The sequence below is a fragment of the Maylandia zebra genome, linkage group LG10 (genome assembly GCF_041146795.1).
Source record: "Maylandia zebra isolate NMK-2024a linkage group LG10, Mzebra_GT3a, whole genome shotgun sequence".
NCBI lineage: Eukaryota > Metazoa > Chordata > Actinopteri > Cichliformes > Cichlidae > Maylandia > Maylandia zebra.
The window spans coordinates 15,919,839-15,943,918 of record NC_135176.1 but is presented as its reverse complement, the minus strand read 5'-3'; the positions used below and the strand labels follow the sequence as shown (position 1 = coordinate 15,943,918).

At 40.6% G+C, this 24,080-nt stretch overlaps 1 protein-coding gene across 5 annotated transcripts in view; it reads left to right on the top strand.

The window, feature by feature from the left end:
- The window catches only part of cadm2a (cell adhesion molecule 2a), a 221,229-nt gene extending 213,900 nt beyond the window's left edge, over positions 1–7,329 (top strand). For 4 of the 5 annotated variants that reach the window (XM_004550019.4, XM_076889180.1, XM_076889179.1 and 1 more), the window contains 2 exons: positions 686–808; positions 1,717–7,329. In XM_004550019.4, coding sequence (XP_004550076.1) covers positions 686–808; positions 1,717–1,835 — 242 coding nt within the window. In that variant the 3' untranslated portion in view covers positions 1,836–7,329. The remainder of the gene's footprint in view (positions 1–685; positions 809–1,716) is intronic. The other variant, XM_004550020.4, reaches the window with a different exon arrangement.
- Positions 7,330–24,080: the final 16,751 nt, after the last annotated feature.

Sequence of the window (24,080 nt, the reverse complement as noted above, 5' to 3'; positions counted from 1 at the left end):
GCGAATAAAGGAAATAAGCTTTTGTTAGAAGAAAGGGAAACCTTTGATGAGTTTTAGCATGAGGTGTGGACAGGCAGATTCCTTTCTCTTTCATGACTATCATCTCTACTGCTTATCCAGCAGCTGGAGACCTGTATTGACTCCTTATTCATTTTCCCAACAACAATTTCTGGCTAAGAATCAGAAAGAGATTGATCCCCCCCCCCCCCCCCCCCCCCCCCCCCCACACCCCTTTTTATTTTCCAAGTGATGATTTATTTACTGTGTACTGCTCTTCCACTACTGCCCTGGTTTGCATGTTGGGGACTCTTACGGCACTGTGAGGGTGTTCCTGAATTATTCACTTCTTTTCTCCAAGTCCCTCTTTCATTCTCTTTTTCCTTCATTTTGCAGGGCGAATGTGTGCCTGCTTGTCTCTTTGTGTAAATCTGGTGTCCGTCTCTCTTCCCCTCTCTCTTTATTTTATTATTCTCAGACAGCTACAAAGCTCTGCTCTGACTGCATGATGTGAACCAAATGATAGCAGCTTAGAACAATCGTTAAAGCAGGAACGAGCTGGAAATAATCATCTCCTTCCTCTTTGCTCTGTTGTGTACTGTCTGCTGTTCTCTTCTCTTACTCCCTAACCTCACCAATTGGCACTTTCATCAGCTCTCTTTGTCTCTCTCTCGGCGTCTCTCCTCAGATCCCAATGCTCTTGGGCAGCACGGCACTGACCATGCCTTGATCGGAGGAGTGGTGGCTGTAGTGGTCTTTGTCACCTTGTGTCTAATCATCGTTCTGGGAAGATACCTGGCCAGGCATAAAGGTAAAATCCACAGTGGACCAGACCTACGGCTTTCAAGGCTCATGGAGCTAGTGGAGCATGTCCTTCTTGTCCCATTAGAATACAGTCCTTTCCCAATTCCCAAGTTACACCTTCAAGAGTAAAACAAAAGTGGGAAAGCTTACACCATCCACACATCAGAAATGTTAATGAATATGTGCCTTTGATATGCAGCACAAAGTAATAGCACATGTTGTTATTGTAATTCACTCTCTATCCATGTATTTATCAATAATGGGAATGGAGTTTTTTAATTGCGCAGAGGTCCGTAATATTATTTTAATTTAGTTGTGATGATGATGGGAGAAAATAAACATTCATAAATCCACTTTGGCACCACAGGGAAAAAAAGCATTTTATTCCCAGACAGTATTAGACAAACAGTAATAATGTGAGGGAAGAAATTCGTTTACGCAATTAAATGTGCTTCCTGTATGTGTAAATGTAAATCACTTCGCAAACAGAAAGTGATCGATTGATTCTCAAACTTGTTACAGTTTAGCTCCAAGTTCGCAAAGAAGAGTGGAAATAAAGTGAATTCCAAGTTGCTGCTCGGTTTTCGTCACTAATCCCACAACATTAACTTCTAAGTTTAAGCTAAGAGCTCAATTTGGACTTGCAGCTGTGAGTTCTGATGGTCGTCACACGCAACGTAGGAGGTGTTGATGCTATTCTGCCGTATCGATGCAGGGTCTCGCAAATTTAACTCTGCTTTATTTAAATACTCCACTACACTATCCCAGCTCCTCATTGTTTTAGATATGAATAATGTAACACTACTGATGTTGTCTTCAGATGTGGGGGTTTTTTTCGCCTCAGGCAGCCAACACCATGCAGGGCTGCTTGGTATTTGTTTTCCTCAATAGAAGTTTGTTTTTTCGTTGCCACAGGAACATACTTGACAAACGAGGCCAAAGGAGCGGATGATGCCCCCGATGCCGACACAGCCATCATCAACGCTGAGGGAAACCACGCGCACGCGGAAGAAAAGAAAGAATACTTCATTTAGACTGCAGGGGGAGCTGTGCAGCTCTTGCCTTCCCATTTCCTTCTTTTGATCTCTGTACTTCTTATTCTCTCTTTCCGTCTCCCACTTTTCTTGTTCTCCTCCGGCCACTGGCCCCCATCATGTCAACAAGGAACCCACAGGCAGTCCACAAACAGACAAGTTCCCAGTGTGTTTTCCTGTTATTTCCTTCTGTTGAAACGATCTCTGTCATTTACATCTTGTCCTTTATTTTTTCATTGGTTTGGGGGTTCTTTGTTTGTTGTTTTTTGCTTTTGGCAGATGTTTTTCACTGGCAGCTTGCTGTTGCTGCTGAAGTTGCCCCTTTGTCACTTCCTCATCTTCAACATGAATACCTAGAAATCTGTAAATCTACCATGACTGCTCCTTAGCCCTCTCGTTAGTCTTTGCTCCTCTTCCCCACCAAGCAGACACCCAAACACATATTCCTGTTCACACACATCCACGAACACATATCATCTCTCACATCAACACGGTGCCTAAAAATACAGACGCCATTGAACTTCTGTCAATGCCTTCATGTATCGTCTGTCAGTAGCAATGTAAATGCTTTGTAGATGGTTACCTTAGCCATCATTCCATTGCTTAGCTCACAGCTTTTTATTACGCATCGAATCTTTTTTTTCTGTTTTCTTTTTCTTTTTGAATGACAATTTGTGCTATTTACGCCTTATACATGTCTGTCACACTAAATATGGTACTTTTAGGTGATCCACTTTTCCCTATTCCATCTCCCTCTAAATAGAGTTGTAATTAAACCATTGACCCTTGTAAGATACGAAGAAGGATTTGTGTAACACTGTAGCAAGGTTTATCAGATACAGTAAGTGTACAATATGATTTGCATTATTAGGGTAGGAGTAATAAAGGGTAGTGTGGTATTGTTTAGAGCAGAGAAAAACACACCAAAAATATATGAAAGATGCCAGGTCAAGCATTCCTTTTCAGCAAGCATAATCAAGTATATAAAACCACTTGCTAAATGTGCTGCCCAGGTACTTTTACCTGTATAGTCCTGCACCGTCCAGGCAGCGGTTTAGCAAAACACCATCACCTTCAGTGTCATCTGGACAGCTTACGGTAGTTTGTGTTTTCCATAAAGGGTTCAGGTGTGCAGAAAGAGTCACTCTCCTCTCTCTGTATAGGCTGTATAAATTGTATTCAAATAACTTTAGCTTTTCACTTTGAATAATTTGGTTATCGTTTGTCACAGTGGAATTATTTTAAGGCTTGAAGAACCCGTGAAATGTAAACTCAACCATAAGGTGTTAAAACAAGACCAGACCAATAACATCTGTTTGATTACTGTCATTGTTTTTGATTCTGTCACCTTCAAATTTATTTTTAAATAGTTTTTAATAGTTTAGTGAAGCTGCCCTCATCAGCTTGTCATGCTTTTTATGCCTATTTTCCCAGTCTGTCTCCATTAACTCAACTTTCATTTCCATTTCACGGGGTCTTCAAGAAAAAAAAAAGCAAATAGAAAAAGAAACAAATGGTGTGAGTGCTGGGTCAGGGATCTGCAGGGGCCTCTTTTCCAAAACTTAAAAAAAACTGAAAACAAATAGAAAAGCACAAAATTGTCTGAATGAGTTACTGTGTTCATTTGCCAACAACTAGATCGCCTTGTGAACGGTTCTTTCATTCAAATGGGTAACGAGAAGATGACAAGGCTGTCTTTGATTCAATTCTGAAGAAAAAAAAAGTGCAGTGCATCTTTTTGAAAATGTAAGCTAAATCATGTTTTTATATTTAAAAAGAAAATGTTTCTAATATTTTTTTGGTTTTAATGGTTAAGCTCCCTGCTGTATATTGTGTCTGCTACAATGTGGTTGGTTGTGAAAATTGCTGTTAAATTCTGGATTCCTGTATTTGCTCAAATATGTATATTAGCCACCTTATCTAATTACTTTTTTTTCCATTACATTATCCTCATTAGAGAAATTTTAAAACAAATGTATTTTTGTTTTGGCACAAGGCATGTAAATAATGTGTGAGAACTAAATTTTGGTAATACACATTAGCATGTTTTTGTTTGGTTCTTTTTCATGTTTAATTTATTTGAAATTGAAATTTATTTAAGAGAGAACCACAATGAAGATGGTATATTTGTACCTTGATTTTGGGAAAACGGTGGCTTTGTGTGTTTGTGGCCTGACCCTAGTTGCTCCAAATCTGAAGAAGTTGATGTTCTAGGACATTTGGCAAATCAAACACGCAAAACTCCGGAATAAGCTGCTTTTCCATGGAAATTGAGGTAATAGAATTTGGAGCTGAAATCAAAAGAAACAATACCTCCATGCCGGTTGCAAGAAAGTTTCCACATATTAAGACAGCCATGACGCGTCATAGTCAGCAACCTTTCATCTTTCATGAGTTTGGAGAAGTTTGGCTTCGAAGGAATGATCCTAAATGCTCAAAAGCAAGGCACTAGTCTGCTACCAGGGAGCAAATTATAATCAAGGGCAATAATATTTTGGGCCAATTGTCTCCATTTTGGTGGTCTAATTTACAACATTATGCAAATAGGGTCAGCAAAAATCTTTTGTCTCTATTTTGTTACTCGAGCACTTCTCGAGTGAACCACAAGTTGGGAATAATTAAGTCAATCTACTCAGTTTTACCTTTCATCATCGATGTAGGATTTAGGGGGTTTTGACATTTTAATACATTTTTAAAAGCAATTATTTGTTTGTTTTGAAAATAAAGAAGCTTTGCCACAGTTTCCATATCTCACACTTTTAGTGCACTGAGCATATCACTATATACAGGTTCAACTTCAGCGTCACCACAAATGCTCTACACAAAGTGTTCTAGTCTAACATGTTCTAGCAAACCTTGGGTTTTACATGTGTAGATACATTTCTTACAATGATTTAACATCTTTATCTTTCTTTCTTTTTTTTTTGGTTTTGTATCTCGTTCTATTCATTGTGTCTTAAATCACTGATGGTGTCGATCACACTTGGTGTTGCTTTACAACTCCAACTTTGAAACAGGAAAGTAGTTGAATGACTTTGTTGATTCTGAAGTCAGAGAAACAAGTTAGGCGGTTTCATATCAAACACACTGAGAATTAACCGGGTCTGCAGTGATGAGTTGATGCTGGCATTAGTAATTAAACAGTTGCCATTTACTCAAGTATGCACTCTGACCAATGTGGTGGATATTTCTTAGTAATTAGTAAAATCTGTGCTTTGTTTTGAGGTTTGTTTTTTCTTTCTGAAACTCACATGTAAATGTTTGTTTTGACATAATAGTAATGAGCTAATTTGTTGCAGATGGATTTTTATAATCATTAGACCAAACCTGAATCTTGTTTAATTTGTTATTTTAGCAGCCTGGCACATACGACCATGCACTACGACAGGATCAACTGTAGCTCTGTTATATCTTGGCTATCTTTGTTTTATTTCTGTATTGTTGTCGGCTGAAAATAAGCTTTAAACGCGTTGCCTCCTTGATTTTCAACGTTTATCAGTTGGGTTAATATTCGCTAGATCACAAGCCTTTAATTTCATCCTGGCAGCAAGACGGTAAAGGCACTAACAGAGCCGCAGTGCCATTTTCATTGGGCACAAGTCCATTTTGTGGGATTGTAAGTCTCTAATTTCCTGGCTCCAAACAAACCCGCTTTCTTCAACTGAAGGTGTGAGTCAGGGAGCTGCGGTTGTGCATTTATGCAGATTTAACAGTGCAATACTGGCAGTAATTTCGACATGAAATTGCACCCAGTTTTGTGAACAATTTCCAGGTTGGCGGAGACACAAACAAGCCTGTGCAAAATCACATTAAAAAAAGTTTCATGTATAGGCTACTGTTTTGCCTAGGATTTGTCAGGTTGAAATGCACAAAACCCACACCTTTTACGGGATGTAAGCTGCTTGCAGTGGGTTAAATTGGAAGATTGTTTATAGTTTCACAGTTCCTCGTGGGTTTGTGAGACCATTCGCTTTGAGTTGATAAAACTTCTATCTGTAATCATCTCGTGTGTTCTGTTCTGAATGCAAAAGACGGTAACTGTATGGTCTCAAATTACTGTTACTGTTTACAATGTGGGCTGATACAGTATATTGTTGCCTAAAAAATTACCAGATTACAGAGTATCTTATAAAGTCACATTAAAACACATATTTGAAAATCTTTATATTAGTGCCTTGTGACTCTGCACCTGAAGTTTGCCACTGAACCACCCTCCTGGGCTCATTTAAAGAGGAATCAGACAAGTTGATGCGATGTGTGATTAATAAAGCTTTACAAACCTGCTAAAAAAAAGACACTCGTTTCATCGTACCACGCTGACCTCGAAGCAAATCGGGTCACCAAACATCGCAGGCAGTAATGACACACACATATTTTTTTAACTTCCAGGAAATTAGAGGCCCACGTTAGTATTCAAAATATTAAAATCTGCTTATAAGCAGAAGTGAGTGTAATGGACACTTTGGGTTATAGTCTATCAGAAATTCTCCTTTTTTTAATCTTATGGTTTATATTTTTTTAATACATGAGTTTAATGGCAAATGTGTTCTCTACAGTAGTGCTTGTAACATGACATGGCTTGTTCCTGTCCCATCTCCCTTCCTCTGGCTCTTCAGATGTCTTTGCTGTACAGTATGGCTTCAGTGCACTTCTCTATCACTCCGCAATAGTGACACAAGAATCAATCAGCCCAATTTCTTTACTGTCACACCGATGACAACATGTGACACAATCGCATGTAGTGATGTTTCTTTTTTTATTATTATTATATCTGTTTCTTTTGTTTTGCATCTCAGGAATATATTTCATTTAGATTTTGTTCGTTTGTTTGTTTGTTTCCTGTCTTAAAATGGGGACTTGTGAGCACTTTTCACTCTGCTAGTCCCTGTGTGCTGACACCATGTATTTTTTGAGTTTTAAGATTATCACAATGATAATAAAAAATTATTCAGTGACTCTTCAATAATTCTGTCACCTTGCTGTCATTGGAATATTAGACTAAGGAAACTTTTTTTCTTTTCTTTTTTAATTTTTTGATCACTGACTTGAAATACTGAGATTTAGAAATATGCTGCAAATTACTGCGTTTCAACAATGATGGAAGGTGTCTTTAACAGAATCTAATTTTAGCTTATGTAAGCGGTTCAGTGCTTTTTGTCCTTTATCATGTTTCCCTTTGTAGCAACACACATCTTTATGTATATCAGTCTTTAGGTGGCAGGTGCTGCAAGGCACTGTCTCTCACTAAATACAAAATATCCACAGTGAGGCTCAGTAAAGATCAGGATTAGAGCTAGACAAATGTTAGTTCAGCCTCTGATGTACCTTGGTGTAATAGGGGGTTTGATATCAAGCTGTACTCCGAAAGCTTGATTTGATATATAGCACCGTAACGGAGGTGTTTCTCTCCCATTGTCTGTGGGATTTATTATATTTAATTTAGAGGTTCGTATGTATGAAATGAAATTGTTGAATAAATAGTTGCCAAAACATCTGTACAAGCCTGATTCCATTTTTTCAGTCATCATTTTGCTTACCTCAGTATTTCTCAACTGAGCGATAATGATATACAATAAATACGCTGGAAACATCTGAATTTGTCCTCATGAGGATCAGTGCACAAGCGCACCCACACAAACACATGCATATACACATACTTGCAAAAAGACAAGAAAACGCATGCACAGATACGTGTTCATGAATTTTTATTAACAAGAATAATTCGTGTTGTGTTTTTGCGCCCTATCTGAGCTCTGTGGTTGTGATGGTACTATGATACCATCCACATTATAATGTTTTCAATATTAATAAATCCCCAGTTTGAAAAAGGTCGGTACATTAGGTAAACTGTAAATAAATACAGAATGCGATGATTTGCAGATCTCATAAATCCATAATTTACTCACAACATAGAACACAGAAAAAACATAAAAAATTAAACTGTGACATTTTACTAATAGTAACACACTATGAATTTAACGGCAGGAAAACATCTAAAAAAAAAGGTTGTGGTGGAAAAGTAAAGGGGGGGGGGGGGGGGGGGGGGGCTAAAGTGGTGGAGAAACATTTTTCATCTGATTAGGTTTATTGGCATCCGGTCAGTAATATGATTGGGCATAAAATTGTAAATTATAATTGTAAAATTGCATTGATTTTGAATCTTCTACAAATTGTGACAACAAAAGATTCAGAGAATCTGAAGAAATTTCTGTGAATAAGGAATAATGGCAAAAATCAATATTGGATTGCTGTGATCTTCACTCCATAGAGTGGCACTTTGTTCAAAACAGGCATGGAAATCACTGCTTTACCAAAAAACAAACAAAAAAAAAACCATTTGGCACATCATAAAAGCAAAAATAGCTCATAGAAGACCCAGGGCTGCTGAGCAGCTGTAGTCCTCAAACAGATCCAAAAGTTCAGAAGCTCCACTCTTATGTTCCCAGATGTTTAAAATGTCAATGTTGCTGCATTAAATTCAAAATTACATTACTTTTTTCTTAAAATTGCAAATTTTTCTCATTTTAAACATTTGGTACGTTTTTGTGTTCATCCTGTTTCTTTTTACAATTCCACTTTTGTTGGATTTGAGGTTGTAATACTCCTTCAAAAGTGTCGCTATCTGAGATATGCATGAGGAACTTTGAAATTAGTGTCAGTAAATCAGAAGAGAGCAGTGCATGGAAAAGTCGTTGAAAAGAATGAGGGAAACCTGGTGATTTATTTCAAGTCTATGTTGCTGGGGAGAAATCACTCTAGCTTGAAAGACACTGAGGGAGATGAAATACAGAGGAGATAATTCTTAAAGTTTCTAATCATTATTGAACTGCTGGTCATACCATCCATCTATTTTTCTTGACTGATGAGCCAACTAAGTCGGCCTGGACCATGCCCCAGTCCGGAAAGGCAGGCTACACCCTGGTTTCCAGTCCATGTGGGCTGCTATATAAAATAATAATAAGGTGGAAAATATGTAAGATAAACTTGCGCCAGGAAAAGTCCATATGAAAAAGAGGGGTGTTTACTTAACGACTCAGTGTATTTCACCATAGATAAGGCTAAGAAAAGCTCTTTTGTGGTGATTCTACTGGTAAAATTGTAAAAGCTGACAAAGTATTAAGAGAAATAAGAAAAATAGAGACTCCATGTATCGTTACACCCTTCACTGAGGCGCATCTCTACTAGCGTCTTAGTTACTCTAATGAAAGTTTTAGAAACGGTGCCCAAAAGAGAGAAAAACATTCACAAAGAGCAGAGTGCTTTAATAAGTAAGCCATAATTTTCTTCAGATCCTTTGAATTAGTCAAACCCAAATCCAGACATTTGAGCAGGCAGAGTATTTTATTGTAGTAATGAGATCGGCACGTACATTATCCTCTTTCAATACTTGTGAAAAGCTTAAGGTTTGCTTTCTAACTGCATCAGGAGAGTGAGAAATGGGCATAAATGAAGGGAAAGATGGAGCACATAAAGAGTAAGAGTAAGACTATGAAAAGGGAAAGACTGGGAGGAGGTGTGGATGCAATGGAGCCTGAAAGACAGGAGGGAGAGGTATCCACCCCTTTCAGTGAGTCAGGAGATGATGACTGAGGGGGGAATTAAGTAATGGCAATAAGATGTCACGTTAGACTGAAGAAAGCAGCTGCAATCAGCCCATCTGTCAGGAATAAATACAGCTTGGAGTGGGTTGCATTTGTGCCACCGAGGTATGATTCTTCTCCTGATGGAAAGTGAGGGGTCAGTGAATGACTCAATTACCACTCAATTTGTCAGAGGAGTCTTGTGAACCAGCACACTGAGAATGAGGAAGACCTAACAGGACCAGCAAAACTGCATTTTCTTGCAAAACGTTACTGAGCGGACATGTTTTTCATACTTGGCCTGCATTTGTATATCGCTTTACTAGTCCCTAAGGACCCCAAAGCGCTTTACTCATCCAGTCACCCACCTATTCACGCACACATTCACACACTGGTGATGGCAAGCTACATTGTAGCCACAGCCACCCTGGGGCGCACTGACATAGGCGAGGCTACCGGACACTGCCGCTGCCGGACACTGGTGCCACCGGACCCTCTGACCACCACCAGTTGGCAACGGGTGAAGTGTCTTGCCCAAGGACACAACGACCAAGACAAGGCAACCTTCCGATTACAAGGCGAACTCCCAACTCTTGAGCCCCGACCGATACTTCCTTACTGTCAAGCAGGCTTTGTAGCCAAAGGGGTTGTATCCCATGCGAGAAATATGTCTTCTTCTTCTTCTTTCAGCTGATCCCTTTAGGAGTCTCCACAGCAGATCATCTGCTACCCCATCTCTAGCATCCTACTCGTTTACACCTGAGTTGATCATCTCTGTGGTCTTTCTCTTGTCCTCCTGTCTACAGCTCCATATTCATATCCTTTGTCCAATATATCCGCTACCCCTCCTCTGCACATGTCCAGATCATCTCACCCTTGCCTCTCTAACTTTGCCCCCAAACCATTCAACTTGAGCTCTCTCTCTGACATACTCATTTCTAATCCTGTCCCTCCTGGTCACTCCCAACGAAAATGTTAGCAACTTCAATTCTGCCACTTCCAGCTCAACCTCCTGCTTTTTTGTCTGTATCACTGTCACCAAACCACACATCACAGCAGGTCTAACTATATACCAGGTCTAACTATATATACCTATATACCTTAGCTTTGTCAAATTTGCTGAAAGATTTAAATCTGTAATATTATTGCTTTGATAGGTGTTATGTGCAGAAGTACCAAACTGCTGGATCGCATGCAAATGTCTATATGAAGGATATTAAGCTAGATCTAGCCATCCATTTTTTTTTGTGAGCTTCAATCAAAAAGCCTTGATTTTACCATTTTATCTGTAGCCATCTTTATTTTTTTGCAGCCAGTTACCATATTTTAATCAAAGGATAATTTTTTTCAGCCCAACAAACCACATGGCTCCATCTTCCTGTGCTTCCAGCATCCACAGGAAGTCTGTACTGAAGGGGTTCAGCGCTTCGTGGCTTTAAGCATGATGGTTAGTTCCCTGCACCTTCAGGTTACTCACCAAGCCACAGTTTACAGTAGTGAGGAAGTTCAGTGTTAACTTGGGCACTGAAAATGAAAACTGGAGGGGTATGACTGGGAGGAATGGCCACCCCAAGTGTTGTTCTGTTTCTGTGGGACTCAGGAGGCAGCTGACAGATACTGGCAGACCAGGCAGAGTGTAGCTGTGGTGGTGAAGCATGAGGATGGAGTGATGCCTGGAGTGGAAAATAGAGGTTGGTGGATTGATTCGATAGTATCAACATCAGTGCTGGTATTGGGATCAGATTGATACTAACACGGGGAAAATGAGCTATCAAAAATGTCTGAACCTGAATTTATTTTATTTATAGCCTATAGACACATTTACATACCAGATCTAAAAAAAAACCAACCCTGTTTTAATATGCATGAAAGCTGAAAGGTGTAATTTATTGTCTTAACTAAGTATTGTGGAAAGTAAAAATCACAGTGATTTCGAGTTTAGAATTTTCACAAAGAACAGATAACCAAGCTTGGTGGAGAGCCTGCATGATCACGGGGCAGCAGCGTCTCCTGACCCTAACATGGCTCTCAGTTAAATACCTTCTCCAGGAACAAAAGGCAGTACACAGCTGTTGCACACCTTAAGGTTCACACTCCCTTGCTACCTCCCAGAGTCCTCAAAGAGACAAAAGATTCTTCCTGTGGAGTGGTCTGCTTCCACCAACTTCCTTACTAGACCCCCACCATTTGTCTTACTGTATGGGTGTGAGACATGTTAAAAACCAGTGGCACCAAGGCATTATACGATAAAATAATGGGATTAATACATAAATAAAAGAAATTCCCATACAGAGTAGCGGTACCTGCACTGATATCGGCAATTTGCTTGGTATTGGATTTATATCAAAATTTGCAGCACTGCACAGCACTACTGGAAAGAATACTTCACTGGGACACCTTTCATTGAGCAAGCAGAATCTTGGGATCAGTTTAATGATTTTATATCTTTTATTCTTTTATGTATTTATATATTTTAGTTTATGTGGCATATGTTAATTCATACTGTTGAACGTCCAAGCCTTGTTTCCTCTTCCCTAGCTTCTAAAGGACTCACTTTTAAGAGGGGTCTGTTTGTTACTAGTGTTGATGACATCGTACACCTTGTTTCTGTAATCGCGTCCTAAGAATACTCTTTTCATGTTAACCTTTTCATGTTAACATGATGTGGGGGGACCCCTGCCTCTCCACACATGTTGTGACAGCTTTTACTAGCCCCTGGTGGATGGATGGACGGATGGATGGATGGACGGATGGATGGATGGACTTTTGAGCTAACCTTAAGTGGCCATGAGTTGGATGATTTTTTAGTATTTCACAATAAAACACACCACCGAACTGTCTCATAATCCAAATCCAACACCCATCACTGTATCCATTTTTAGATGGATGTATATTCTCTTTATATCAGAAATAATTAGATACTTCTTCAAACCTTAAGCCTTCGAGGTAGACTTTCAATTTTCTCCAAATGGAAGATTTATGCTCTCAGTTATTTTACTGGCAATAAGAAATATTAGATTTGTCAATATTTTTCTCGGTAAAAGTTGACATAGAGGCTTTATTGATTGTTTCTAAGCTGTTATTTGTTATTCTTTTCACAAAAGAAAACAAGTGGGAATTTGGCTCAAATATTCCCCCAAACATGATTAATAAATGATGAATTACTACGATTTTAAACCTGTTATAAAAGTGACTTAATAATAAGTTAAAACACAAAAGCACAACAAGCCAGGATACAGAAATGTTATATTAAAGTAAAAAAGGATTGCAATACACGGTATACATTCCAATTTGTGCAGCCTATTTAAAATTGCTGCTTTGTTGCCACCAGAGAAATGACAAGGGAATAAAGCAGGAAGGGAAATAGGGGTATTATTGATTGATGCATTCATTTAAGTTTGTCAGTGCAAGACTGTTTCAGAATAAAGAATAGCCCACATATTGCAAAAGCAACCACGTTAGGGCACGTTAAACACGTTCATGTAGGAAAGTTTAAGTTAATAAAAAATAAAAAGTCTTGAAATCAGTCTTGAGCATAGACACAAATGTCTGGAATATGAATATAACACATGAATGTTCACTCATGTGTTTACTCAGTACAGAATTTTCCTGCCCCTTAGTTTAATGTTGGGAGACGCACGGGAGAAAACTGTTTGGGGGAGAGAGAAAAAAGCAGCAATTAGAAACATGGATGCAGATGGTTTTGCTCAGGAAAAGAGTGATCTCATAGAGTTTATCTCTATTTTTGAAGGCTGCTGCACAAAAGCCTGTTTAAGATGAATGGTGCCCCGCGCTCACACACGGACACACAACTCTCGTTAAGTGTCACTTTCTGAATGTGCCACGGTGTCGAGCCTCACACCTGCCCAGCGCTGTCAGTCTGCCAGCTGTGAGAGCTGGAGCTGTCTCGAAGGTATCAGCCGCTCCATATGCAAATACATTCCTCTTCTTTATGATGTGGATGCACTAGCCCACATATCTCCTTCTTTCAGTCATTTTAGGCAGAGCCACTTTATTCTATCTTTCTATCGATGTTTATCTTTTTCTCAACCGCTTTTCCCCTGCTCTAAACGCAGGACTCTTAATTCATCTTCATTTCCCTCTTCATCTTCCTTAATTCCCCACTCGTCTGCAGGATCCTGTCCAATAAGAACTCCGTTGACCTTGCAAGATGATTCTCTTCAGAGGATGACAGAAGATATGTTAGTAGCCTTTGAAGTTCAGTTATTGTGCTGACCATGTGAGGCCAAAGCTTCGCCAACACATTGCCTAGATACATGTGCACACATTCTCACATGCACACACACACACAAAATGTTTGCTGTGCTTTGAGATGCCATCAGAGAGGAAAAAGGCTTTGATGTCTACATGTTTTACTTTGAGGGAATTTTCCCCACATGAACCACTGAGGTCCTCTTTGACTTTCGTGAAGTTCAGGCCAGTGAACAGAGGTGATGAAGCAGGGGACTGCCAGTCAACACCTTGTACCCGACACCCTCCCATGTCACAGAGACATAGTGAGAACATATATTTTTATATTGTAACAGCAATACAAAAGAATAAAAACAAAGAGAAGCAGAAGTTTAGACACTGGTAAGTTATATATGAAATGATTAGATTTGTGAGAAAATACTAAATTTTGAGTGCATATTTTACTCATCAGACCCTGAATGCAATTATATTTGATGCAGAACAAGAGAACACAAAAAGACAAAGAAAATTATCAGATGTACTTCATTCTTTTAGGTAATGCATGTACATTGAGAAAATAATAAGATAACTAATATTAATATATAATCACCAAACCAAACCAAATATGAAGTTATAGGTAAAGTTAGATCAAGCAAAATCGGTGATGTCTAACTTAATAATCTTGGAGTATGCATAACTTCAGATATATGGATGACATTAAGCTTTATGCCAAGAGTGAACAAGACATCTATTCACTGATCCACACCACCAGGATATACAGCAATGAGATCAGAATGTCGTTAGGACTAGAGAGATGTAGTCAGATGATAACAAACAGGGAAGAGAGGGAAGGTAGTCAGAACTGAGGGGATCGAACTACCAGAAGGCAACATTGCAGACATAGAGGACAACTACAACCCACATAGCAAGGAAGTCTGGCCCAGATCTGGTATCAAGCCGGCACTGCTGGCTGACTTCTGGCTTGATAAGACGTATGTCATCCAGATATGGGCCAGGCCTGGCATAGATGGCACTGTCTATGTGATGGGAAGTACCTGGGGATCCCACAGGCAAATGGGAACCATGAAGAAGCTGCTAGGAAAGCTGTAACCACCAAGTACCTGCAGAAGGTCAGGCAAGTCCTGAGGAGTCAGCTGAACGGTGAGAACAAGATCCGGGATATCAACACATACCTGTGATCATGTACCCCATGTACATAAGCTGGCCAAATGAGGACATAGAAGCCACTGACATCAAAACAAGAAGCTTTTGACCATGCATGGAGGGTTTCACCCCAACTCAGACACCCTGAGGCTAAATGGTAAGTGGAAGGAAGGAGGCCGGACTAGTGAGTGTCATCACCACAGTCCAGGATGAGACAAATGAACATCCACAAATACATCAATGACAGGCCCCTGCACGGCATGTAGCACTGGCAGATAGAGAAGGTGGCTGACATCCAGAAATCCTACCAGTGGCTGGACAAAGCTGGACTGAAAGAAAGCACAGAGGCGCTAATCATGGCAGCACAGGAACAAGCGCTGAGCACAATATTCATAGAGGTTGGGGTCCATCACACCAGGCAAGACCCCAGGTGCAGGCTGTGTAAAGATGCCCCAGAGACAATCCAGCACATAACAGCAGGGTGCAAGATGCTAGCAGGCAAGGCATACATGGAACGCCATAACCAAGTGGCCGGCATAGTGTACAGGAACATCTGTGCCGAGTATAACCTGGAAGTCCCGAGGTCAAAATGGGAGATGCCCCCAAGGGTGGTGGAGAATGACCGAGCTAAGATCCTGTGGGACTTCCAGATAAAGACGGACAAAATGGTGGTGGCTAACCAACTGGACATTTTGGTGGTAGACAAACAGAAGAAGACGGCCATAGTGATCGATGTAGCGGTTCCGAATGACAGCAATATCAGGAAGAAGGAACACGAGAAGCTGGAGAAATACCAAGGGCTCAGAGAAGAGCTCGAGAGGATGTGGAGGGTGAAGGTAACAGTGGTCCCCGTGGTAATCGGAGCACTAGGTGCGGTGACTCCCAAGCTAGGCGAGTGGCTCCAGCAGATCCCGGGAACAACATCGGAGATCTCTGTCCAGAAGAGCGCAGTCCTGGGAACAGCTAAGATACTGCGCAGGACCCTCAAGCTCCCAGGCCTCTGGTAGAGGACCCGAGCTTGAAGGATAAACCGCCCGCAGGGGCGTGCTGGGTGTTATATATATATATATATATATATATATATACATACATACATACATACATACATACATACACACACACACACACAGAGAGCTCCTAGAGAGAGCTTCTGATGCTCGTGATTTTGTGTCTCTGTGCAATCGCACATTTATTGTTCACTCTACGGCCCTTGTGGGGGGAAAAAGGTGTGTTCTAGCGTTTGCTTTCCATATTTTTAAAACAAATTGGCATCCACTACATTGCTAAAAAGAGCAGAAAACTTTGCGATTCTAACAAACAATAATACATTTGTGGCACAGGGGGAAAAACTACTTTACTGGCCCTGGATAAAGTTGTCAAAACATGGCAGAAGTTTTCCAACTGCTTATTTCATGTGAGAGAACGTATCCATTAAAGCTGACAGCCTGGACATGAAACTAATAGCAGCTGTGCGGTTTCACATCAAAAGTAATAACAGCACAGAGCCAAACATCACTGTATGGCTGTCCAAAGAAGCTCATTTTATGTGAGACACCAGTGTAGTAGGAGTATATCATGGTGGAATGTGAGCTTTATGGTGGACTGCAAAGCATTAGTCCGCCTTTGGCTGGATGCTGCCATGGTTGCAGTGGTACCGCTAATTTATATCTGCTGCACAACTAATGGAGGATATAAAAGGCCTGGGGTCTGTCCATTCTAGACTGCGCGTTTTGGGGCACAGCTCCAAATGATGAGAAAGCACAGTGGTTAGTGTGTGTGTGTATGTGAGTGTGTGTGATTGGGTGCTGTGAATGGTGATGCCTCATTAAATTGCTGCAGTGTTATCATAGTTTATTATAACAGATTACACTCTCTTTGCATTTTTGTCTGTATTTCATGCACAGACACTGCAGCTAAGTACAAACACAAACACACACACCACTTAGCAGCAGCTCTGAAAGCGTGCGTTACATAATTGCTGCAAGTATAAACCAAAAAGTATTGCTTCTTTTTCTTTGGCAGGGGCAGCCATTCACTTCTGCTCTCCATCGTCTCCGTTTTTCTCTGTGCGATAGCAAGAACATGAGCCATTCGTACTGAACCATGATGCTTTGAAATGTATTATCATTAATTTTTATTATTCATTCGCGTGTACTACCTTTTAACCTTATTAATCGATTTATTAATATTTACTCTGTTGTTGTGCTCCTTGTTCTTTAACACTAATTGTAATATAGCATGTTTTTGCTCAGTGCAGGTTGTCTGTGCATGGCTGCATCAGCAAGCTGACTCTGTATTCTTAGTAGGTATTTGGTAGCTCCTCTAGGGTTAATTGCTTGGGTCTTCAGTTGAAATCTGTTTGTTTGCATTTTCATCCATCCATCCGACTTCTTCTGCTCATGCAATTCAGGGGAGCTAGTGCCTATAGCTGCCATAGGGAAGAGGTGAGGTACATCCTGGACAGGCTGCCAATCCATCACAGAGCTAAAATACAGAGACAGACAGCCATTCATGCTCACATTCACAGCTATGACCTATTTTGAATCATGATTTAACCTAACCCCGTGCAGGTCTTTGGACTGTGGTAGGAAGCGTGAGTGCCTGGAGAGAACCCACACAGACACGAGGAGAGCATGCAAACTACAGAGAAAGGCCCCAGGCTGGATTATAACCTACGACCTTCGTGCTGCTGTTTTGTTTTGTTTTTTACAAAATAAAGAAATTACAGCATATTAAAAGAATTATCTAGCTGATGAGATTTGGTCCCTTTGGTCCCAGGAGAACAGTCAAAATTGATGTCACAATGTGGAGGTTATATAGTGATGACACCTATTGTTCAGGGAAAACTGCAGCAAGCCTGGAATGCCTGTAATGCTGGTATAAATGGTGGCAGGCCTGTGGTGAGGGGTACATACTACTGATCTAGGTACATTTTTAGTTGGAATCAGATGTATGTATTATTATAATATGTTCTGGTACATTTATCTGAAAGTAAGAATTGTTTGTTGCCTTTACAGGTTCTTTTTACAAGTTGGATGTGGCTTTTCTAAAAAAAAATCTACCGTAATCGTGGCATATAAGTACTTTAAACAGGTATTATTTTTTTAATAGTCAGCGGGAGTGACTCGTCAAGTTCTTTGACAATAATAGCCCCTTTCAAGTCTAAATTCAAGTCTTAATGAATACAACATCAACTTTATTTTGAAACTCCTGTTCTCAGCTACAAACATCAGACCAACATTTTCAGCCCTTGACATTAAGAAACTGTTGATGTCAAGGTGGCTGGGACAATCTTTTGAATAGTCTTTGGGTACATTTCATTTATTTTAGATAAACATAAATGTGGATATTATTAGCATATTTCTACATTTTACATTGTTTCATAGTCAGTATAATAGTTTGCTCCTTACTAATACTAAGCAGGGTTCAATGATTCTATATTGAGGGATTTGCTTTCTCTGTAAAATCCATGTCCTAAGGCATTAATGTTTCCTTCAATCTGCAAAGCAGCTTAAAAAATCTAACTATAGAACCATTTTCTTAAAGTTGTTACTATTTATTTTAATCAGACATGTCTAAATGTAACTATCAGCATGCTCTTTAAAAGGCTAAGCAATATCTTTGATTTGATATAAATCATGGTATTTTTTTAATAATCTTCCATCAAAGTTACATTATTAACCCACAGTTAAAATGCAGCTTTAAATATAATAAAGTTTAAATAAAGATTATAGACTATGTATGTGGGTTGCTATTTGGTGCTACAGTTCAGTGCCCAAGGACAACAAAGTCTTGGTTATCTGCCTGGTTCTAGGCACATAGATGCGGATTTATTATAAGAACATCCATCTTATTCTGCATTTTCAGAAAGAAAAAACAATCCATGCCCCTGAATAGAAATAAATTACTTTAATTATTTCCCAAATCAGTTAGATTTTGTGTTATGCCTTCCGCAGCTGCATTCTCAACATTTAGTGCATTAACTGGCACCATGATTTCAATAAATTACAAATACTCGAGTCAGATATGAAATCTCACTGTATAAGACCTACTTCTCTGTTATGGAAGTCAGGATATGTGGCCACCATATATTGCGTCTAAAGAATTCCTGTAAGTATGAAGATGTTAAGCCACCAGAGGATAATTATAATTTTATTGTGCAGTTCTTAAGACCTATATGATGACAGTAACTTCACCTTGCATTGCATTGCAGGCAGTCACCACCTAGGTGTACAAATTAAAAACTGTTGAAAAAGCTGTAACTTTATCAGAGGTTGCAGAAAGGTCACGATGAAGCAGGTGTTTTTCACTGAGCTCTGACTCCACATGCTTCTCTGTTCACAGACACTACCCCCTCTGGTTTGGCCAGAGGTAATGATCTATGTCGAGAGAAAGGTACAACTTTACACCAAGGTGCCACACTGGGGTCAGGGTCACCTTTAAACAGATGTTATGGCAGAGGCAGCAGTCAGAGCATCGGGACATGGGTCAGTATTAAGCAGATGTTGCAGACCGGGAGGGATTAGCATGTCATATCCTCTATGAGCTGACTAAATGCTACCTTCTCTGTGAAGAGACCTCCTGTTTGCGAGTGCAATAGTAAGAGCGAGGCTTTTATGCTGTTGTCATGGTGTTGCTAAGAAAAGATCGTTAACGTTGTCTATCGTGAGAATGCACCATCAAAACACGGCTCTCTGTCACGTCATTCAGTCACTGTCACTTTATACTTCTCTGTGATGAGCTTTAGTCCCCTTTTAATGTCATAACTCAGGAAACTTGTTTTGTGTAAGAGAATGTCTGGGTTGTTCAGTAAAGAGGATTTTTTTTAAAAGAGCAGTGGAGGTCAGCTGTTCAGTATAGGCTGTTTCTGTTTGCGTGTGAACAGAGAAATACAAGAAGTCCAGGAGTGATTACTTGTTTATCAGTGGTTATTTTTATGTGTGCGAATGAAAAAAAATGTTCAACAGATGTCACCGTGGTCCGAGGTAAGTGAGGTCCTGCTGTCCCTTGCAGTTCTGACTCACTGCTTTGCTTAGACACAGTGGGTTAACACGCACAGATCTTAACCAGGGAGCAGAAAAACACATGACTCACACAGATAAAAATGAATAATCTATTGCAAGACTTGTTCACTGTTAACTGCTCTGTTAGCAGTTAAATGTAGTTTAAAGATGTATTTTTTAAGAGGTAGAATAACTATTAATAATGTTGCTGCTGTACACTTTGGCAATTATATTTAATTAAATATATGCTGAGAAAACACACAACAAAACAGCAAAGCCTTTTGAATGACATGCTGAACTTGTTTAAGACTGAACAATAACTTTTTCCCTTTATATCCAGAGGCTAGTAAACAAATTTGTTTTCAGAGCTGAAAATCTTGAATGTAGGTGATTGGAGTTCAATTCCAAAACATCTTTGAGCAAGAACCGCAGCGATGGCAGCTACACAATTAAGCTTATTATTATTATAAAATTATTATTTAAGATTGTTTTCCACTTTTTGCCATATAGTGTAATGTCATACTCTGTGATGCTACATTACTCATTCAGCAGATACTTTATTCATTTATTTTGAGTCATTTTTCCATGTGTTTGAATCTTGAAGTCCAACAATCAGATTAACTTTGGTTTGTCCTGAATGAATCTTGAACGAAATTCAATAATGTGCAAAGAGCCAACCCTAAATTATTTATATTCCTATATCCCAGCTATGACTGGGATAAAGTTTAACATCCAGGCAGTCATGAAAAAGAGGATTTACAAAGTTGAACGCAGTTAGAAGAATGTTAGCTTACTAGTTTCCATCAAAAGATGATAGAACATGTGGTAACTGAGGGATTTCTAAATAACTAAAAAGTAAAACCGGCAGCTCTATCACTTTAGAGGTAAATGGAGACAGAGAAGTAAACAGCAGCAGGTTTGTGAAGTTGAGCTAGCTGACTTAAAATAGGGTGCTACGTATCTGGTGACTAGCCGCAGAGCCATGGTTAGCATTAGCATTAGCAGAACAGAGACGGAGGATAAACACTAGCTTTTTCCCTCAATAAAAGTTAATGTGAGGGTCCCCAAGGTGCAAAGACAAAGACAAGACCTAGACTGAAAATCAGAGGTAAAGAGGAGTTCGCGAGAGATGTGCAGTGAGTGTCTAGAGCCATCTTTAAAATATGAAGGAGGATCAGTCATGGTCAAGAAAGACATTTAAACTCACACCAGAATCGCTTATAGCAGCAACCAAGACTGCATTTAGCAATGCACACACAGAGATTCACAGAAATACTCTGTTGTGGGAAAAATACATCATTTATTGATGATACGAACACACCCCACTACAACACTGCAGTGGCCTTACATCTAATGTCAACAGGTTGCATGCATGTTTTCATGAGAATGTGTATAAGCCATATTAGATAACTAAAATGTAAGTTTAAAAAAGAGACAAGCAATTAGCATTTAAAAACCAGCTCATAATCTACAAGTTAATGTTCTTTGAAAGTACACTTTTATTTCAAATTGAATGGGTGTTGAATTCCAGCTCTTTCCTATCCCAGCCATCTATGCAACACACTGCAGAGTGCAGCTCAGTGCTTCTGTGTGTGGAAACAATTGCAAATTAAGTGTTTCATCATCGTTTTGTTCTTGCTGTTCCTTCTCAGTAGCACATATTATTCACAGTTCAGTGTGTACAACTTCAAGTCAAATGCAAGTTAAAATTTTTAATCCAATTATTACAATTTAATGATTTCCCTTTACATATTAAAAACATGAATTCTTTTGTTCCAAATCTGTTTGTTGTCGTGCTTCACTTTATACAAACGCATCCGCCGAAGGAACACGCAGTTGCGATGATATGATTTAGCCCAGCAGTGTGCTGTTTATTAAAAAATGGGCCGACTGCTGAGCTCAACACCACCCCACTGTTTTTGAATAATAAGTATTAATATTGTGCTATCTCCTCGGTGAAAAATGCTGCACTAGAGCAGCGATAACTTTATGTGTTTGTGTGGGTAGCATGTAGTACATGTGCAACTTCATGCAAATAAATGCAACTGAGTTATGACCTTATTTGGATTAACAGGAAGGCTTTGTTGTATAGCAAGGGCTTTATTAATTCATGAAACTATCATGCTGTCACTCTCCCTCCTGAGGTGATTAATATGTCTGTAACAGAAGAGAAGTGAATTCCCTCGGGAAAAATATGCACTATGAATCCTCTTTATCATTTATCTATTCTGTGTATTTGTATAGCATGATAAATCAATTTCCATTATACTCCTAGTCACACAAAGCTGTACTTTGTACAATGGATGCCCTGCCACATTATTCCATACAGGGTATGTAGTCATATTAAGGAGTAACTATATTCAATAAACATTGTTGTTTTTCCTTGTAATATATTTGGATATATTTAAATCATCATTTCAAAATAACATTAATAGTTGTTATATTCTTGTATGAAATACGAGTAACATTTCCACCACTGTCCTTTAGAGCTATGATACAATGAGGTCTGTTCTGGAAAAACTGCATTTTCTCTGCAAGTCTACTGTTTTTTGTGACCACATAACTCTATATTTGTGTTGTCTGTCCAGAACACATTCTACCAAAAAGACCTGATCTTTGCCTTTATCTTCATCTACAAACTGTAGTTCTGATGTTCTTTTTGGGCAGCAAAGGCTTTTTTGTTTCTGGCAAGCCTCCCATGCAGGTCAAATTTGTGCTATCCCCTTTATGATTGTAGATATATTTACTTTGACTCGAGCAGCTGCAGAGTTGCAAGCAGATCCAACTACTCTGTTTTGCAGAAAACAGTCCTGGGCAAATTGATGTTTGTTTGAAATCCACACACATGGGGGAGCTGGCCCCAGGGAGGGGTTACCTGCCCCTCCCTTCCTTCCCTCCCCATCTCCAGCTGCCTCCCTCTTCCCGCTCCTCCACAACCACCCACACATGCAGGGCCTTGGAGTGGGGGTATGTCACCAGGGTGCAGAGGAGGCTACCCCCCCCCCCCCCTGTCCCCTTCTGGCTGCCTCTGCCTCAATTTTATCCCACAACTTAGACATTCACATTATTCACACTCTCATTACACATACATATAGGATCTTGGGGGTGGGCACAATCACGGAGTCCAAATTACCATCAGGGTGTATACCTCACCCCTGACGTCGTTGCCCACCTCTCAATTTTAAATACACTTAGTCATTGAGGGCTAGCAGGAGGGACTATGCGCTTACCTGCTGCTCCTTGGCAGGTAGCTCCATGCCCTCCTGGGTTTTAATTGCACCTTAGAACACATATGCATCAACACTACAATGAGCGGGTGGAGGGAGGTTTGGAGTCTTCTCCCACCCCCATTCTCTGCGGCCTGCTGGAGCGGGAGGGCTAGTAGGAGGAGTTGGCCGTCCGACTGCGGTCTGGGGTGTGGGGCCTCCCTGCTGCTGCGGAGTCAGGGTGGTCTGCCTCTCCCCACCGCAGGGAAAAGGGAAACACCACCTGGGTCTGGGTGCAATTCCCCCCTCCAGGGGCAAGGGTACCTAGACCCGGTTTGTAGAGTACGCTTGGGGAGTGTGATTGTGTGTACAGCGTCTCTTTATGTCTGTCTCCACGTTGGTTGAGTGTGGAGTGAGTGCATATGAGAGCATGAGGGTGGGAATGGATGTTTGTGTCTGTGTGTGCCTGTATGTCTGTGTCTATATGTCAGGTTGGGTATCAGACGCCACCTCTCTGGGGACACCTCAGGCCCTCCAAGGTTTGGAGGCCTATCTCCACCCACCACCACTTCCCCTGCCGGTGGCGGACTCCCTCAGGTGTCGGTGTGTTGGTGGTTCTTTGTGTCTGGGGGTGGGCGTCCAGGTACACACCGGCTCACTCCTTGGCGGCCGCTTGTCGGGGCCTGGGGCCTGGGGCTCGCTCGGGCCCCTTTGGAGGTGGGGTGCCCCCGGCCTCTCGGCCTGGGGCTCGGTCACTCAGGCACAGCTGGGGGCCGGCGGAGCTCACGGGCGCGTCACTGCAACTCCCCCTGACTTCTGCTCCGCGGCTGCTGGGCGAGCCCTCATCTGGGACTCTCCTCAGCTCTTACTGGAACAGTGGCGCGGCTGCCCCTCTGTTGGTCTTCCATGGTCTCTTGTGTTCTGGGGGCCTCTGGATGTCTGGAGTTTTGATCACCTCCATACCCGCTTCACACCCTGGAGGACGGGGCTGTGGCCCCCCCACACTCCCTAGCAGATCATTACATGGAGAAACCTTTGGAATGCAAGCATGCTGATCCACACAGGTATGCACACATGGGTATTCACAGTCGCGGACTAAAG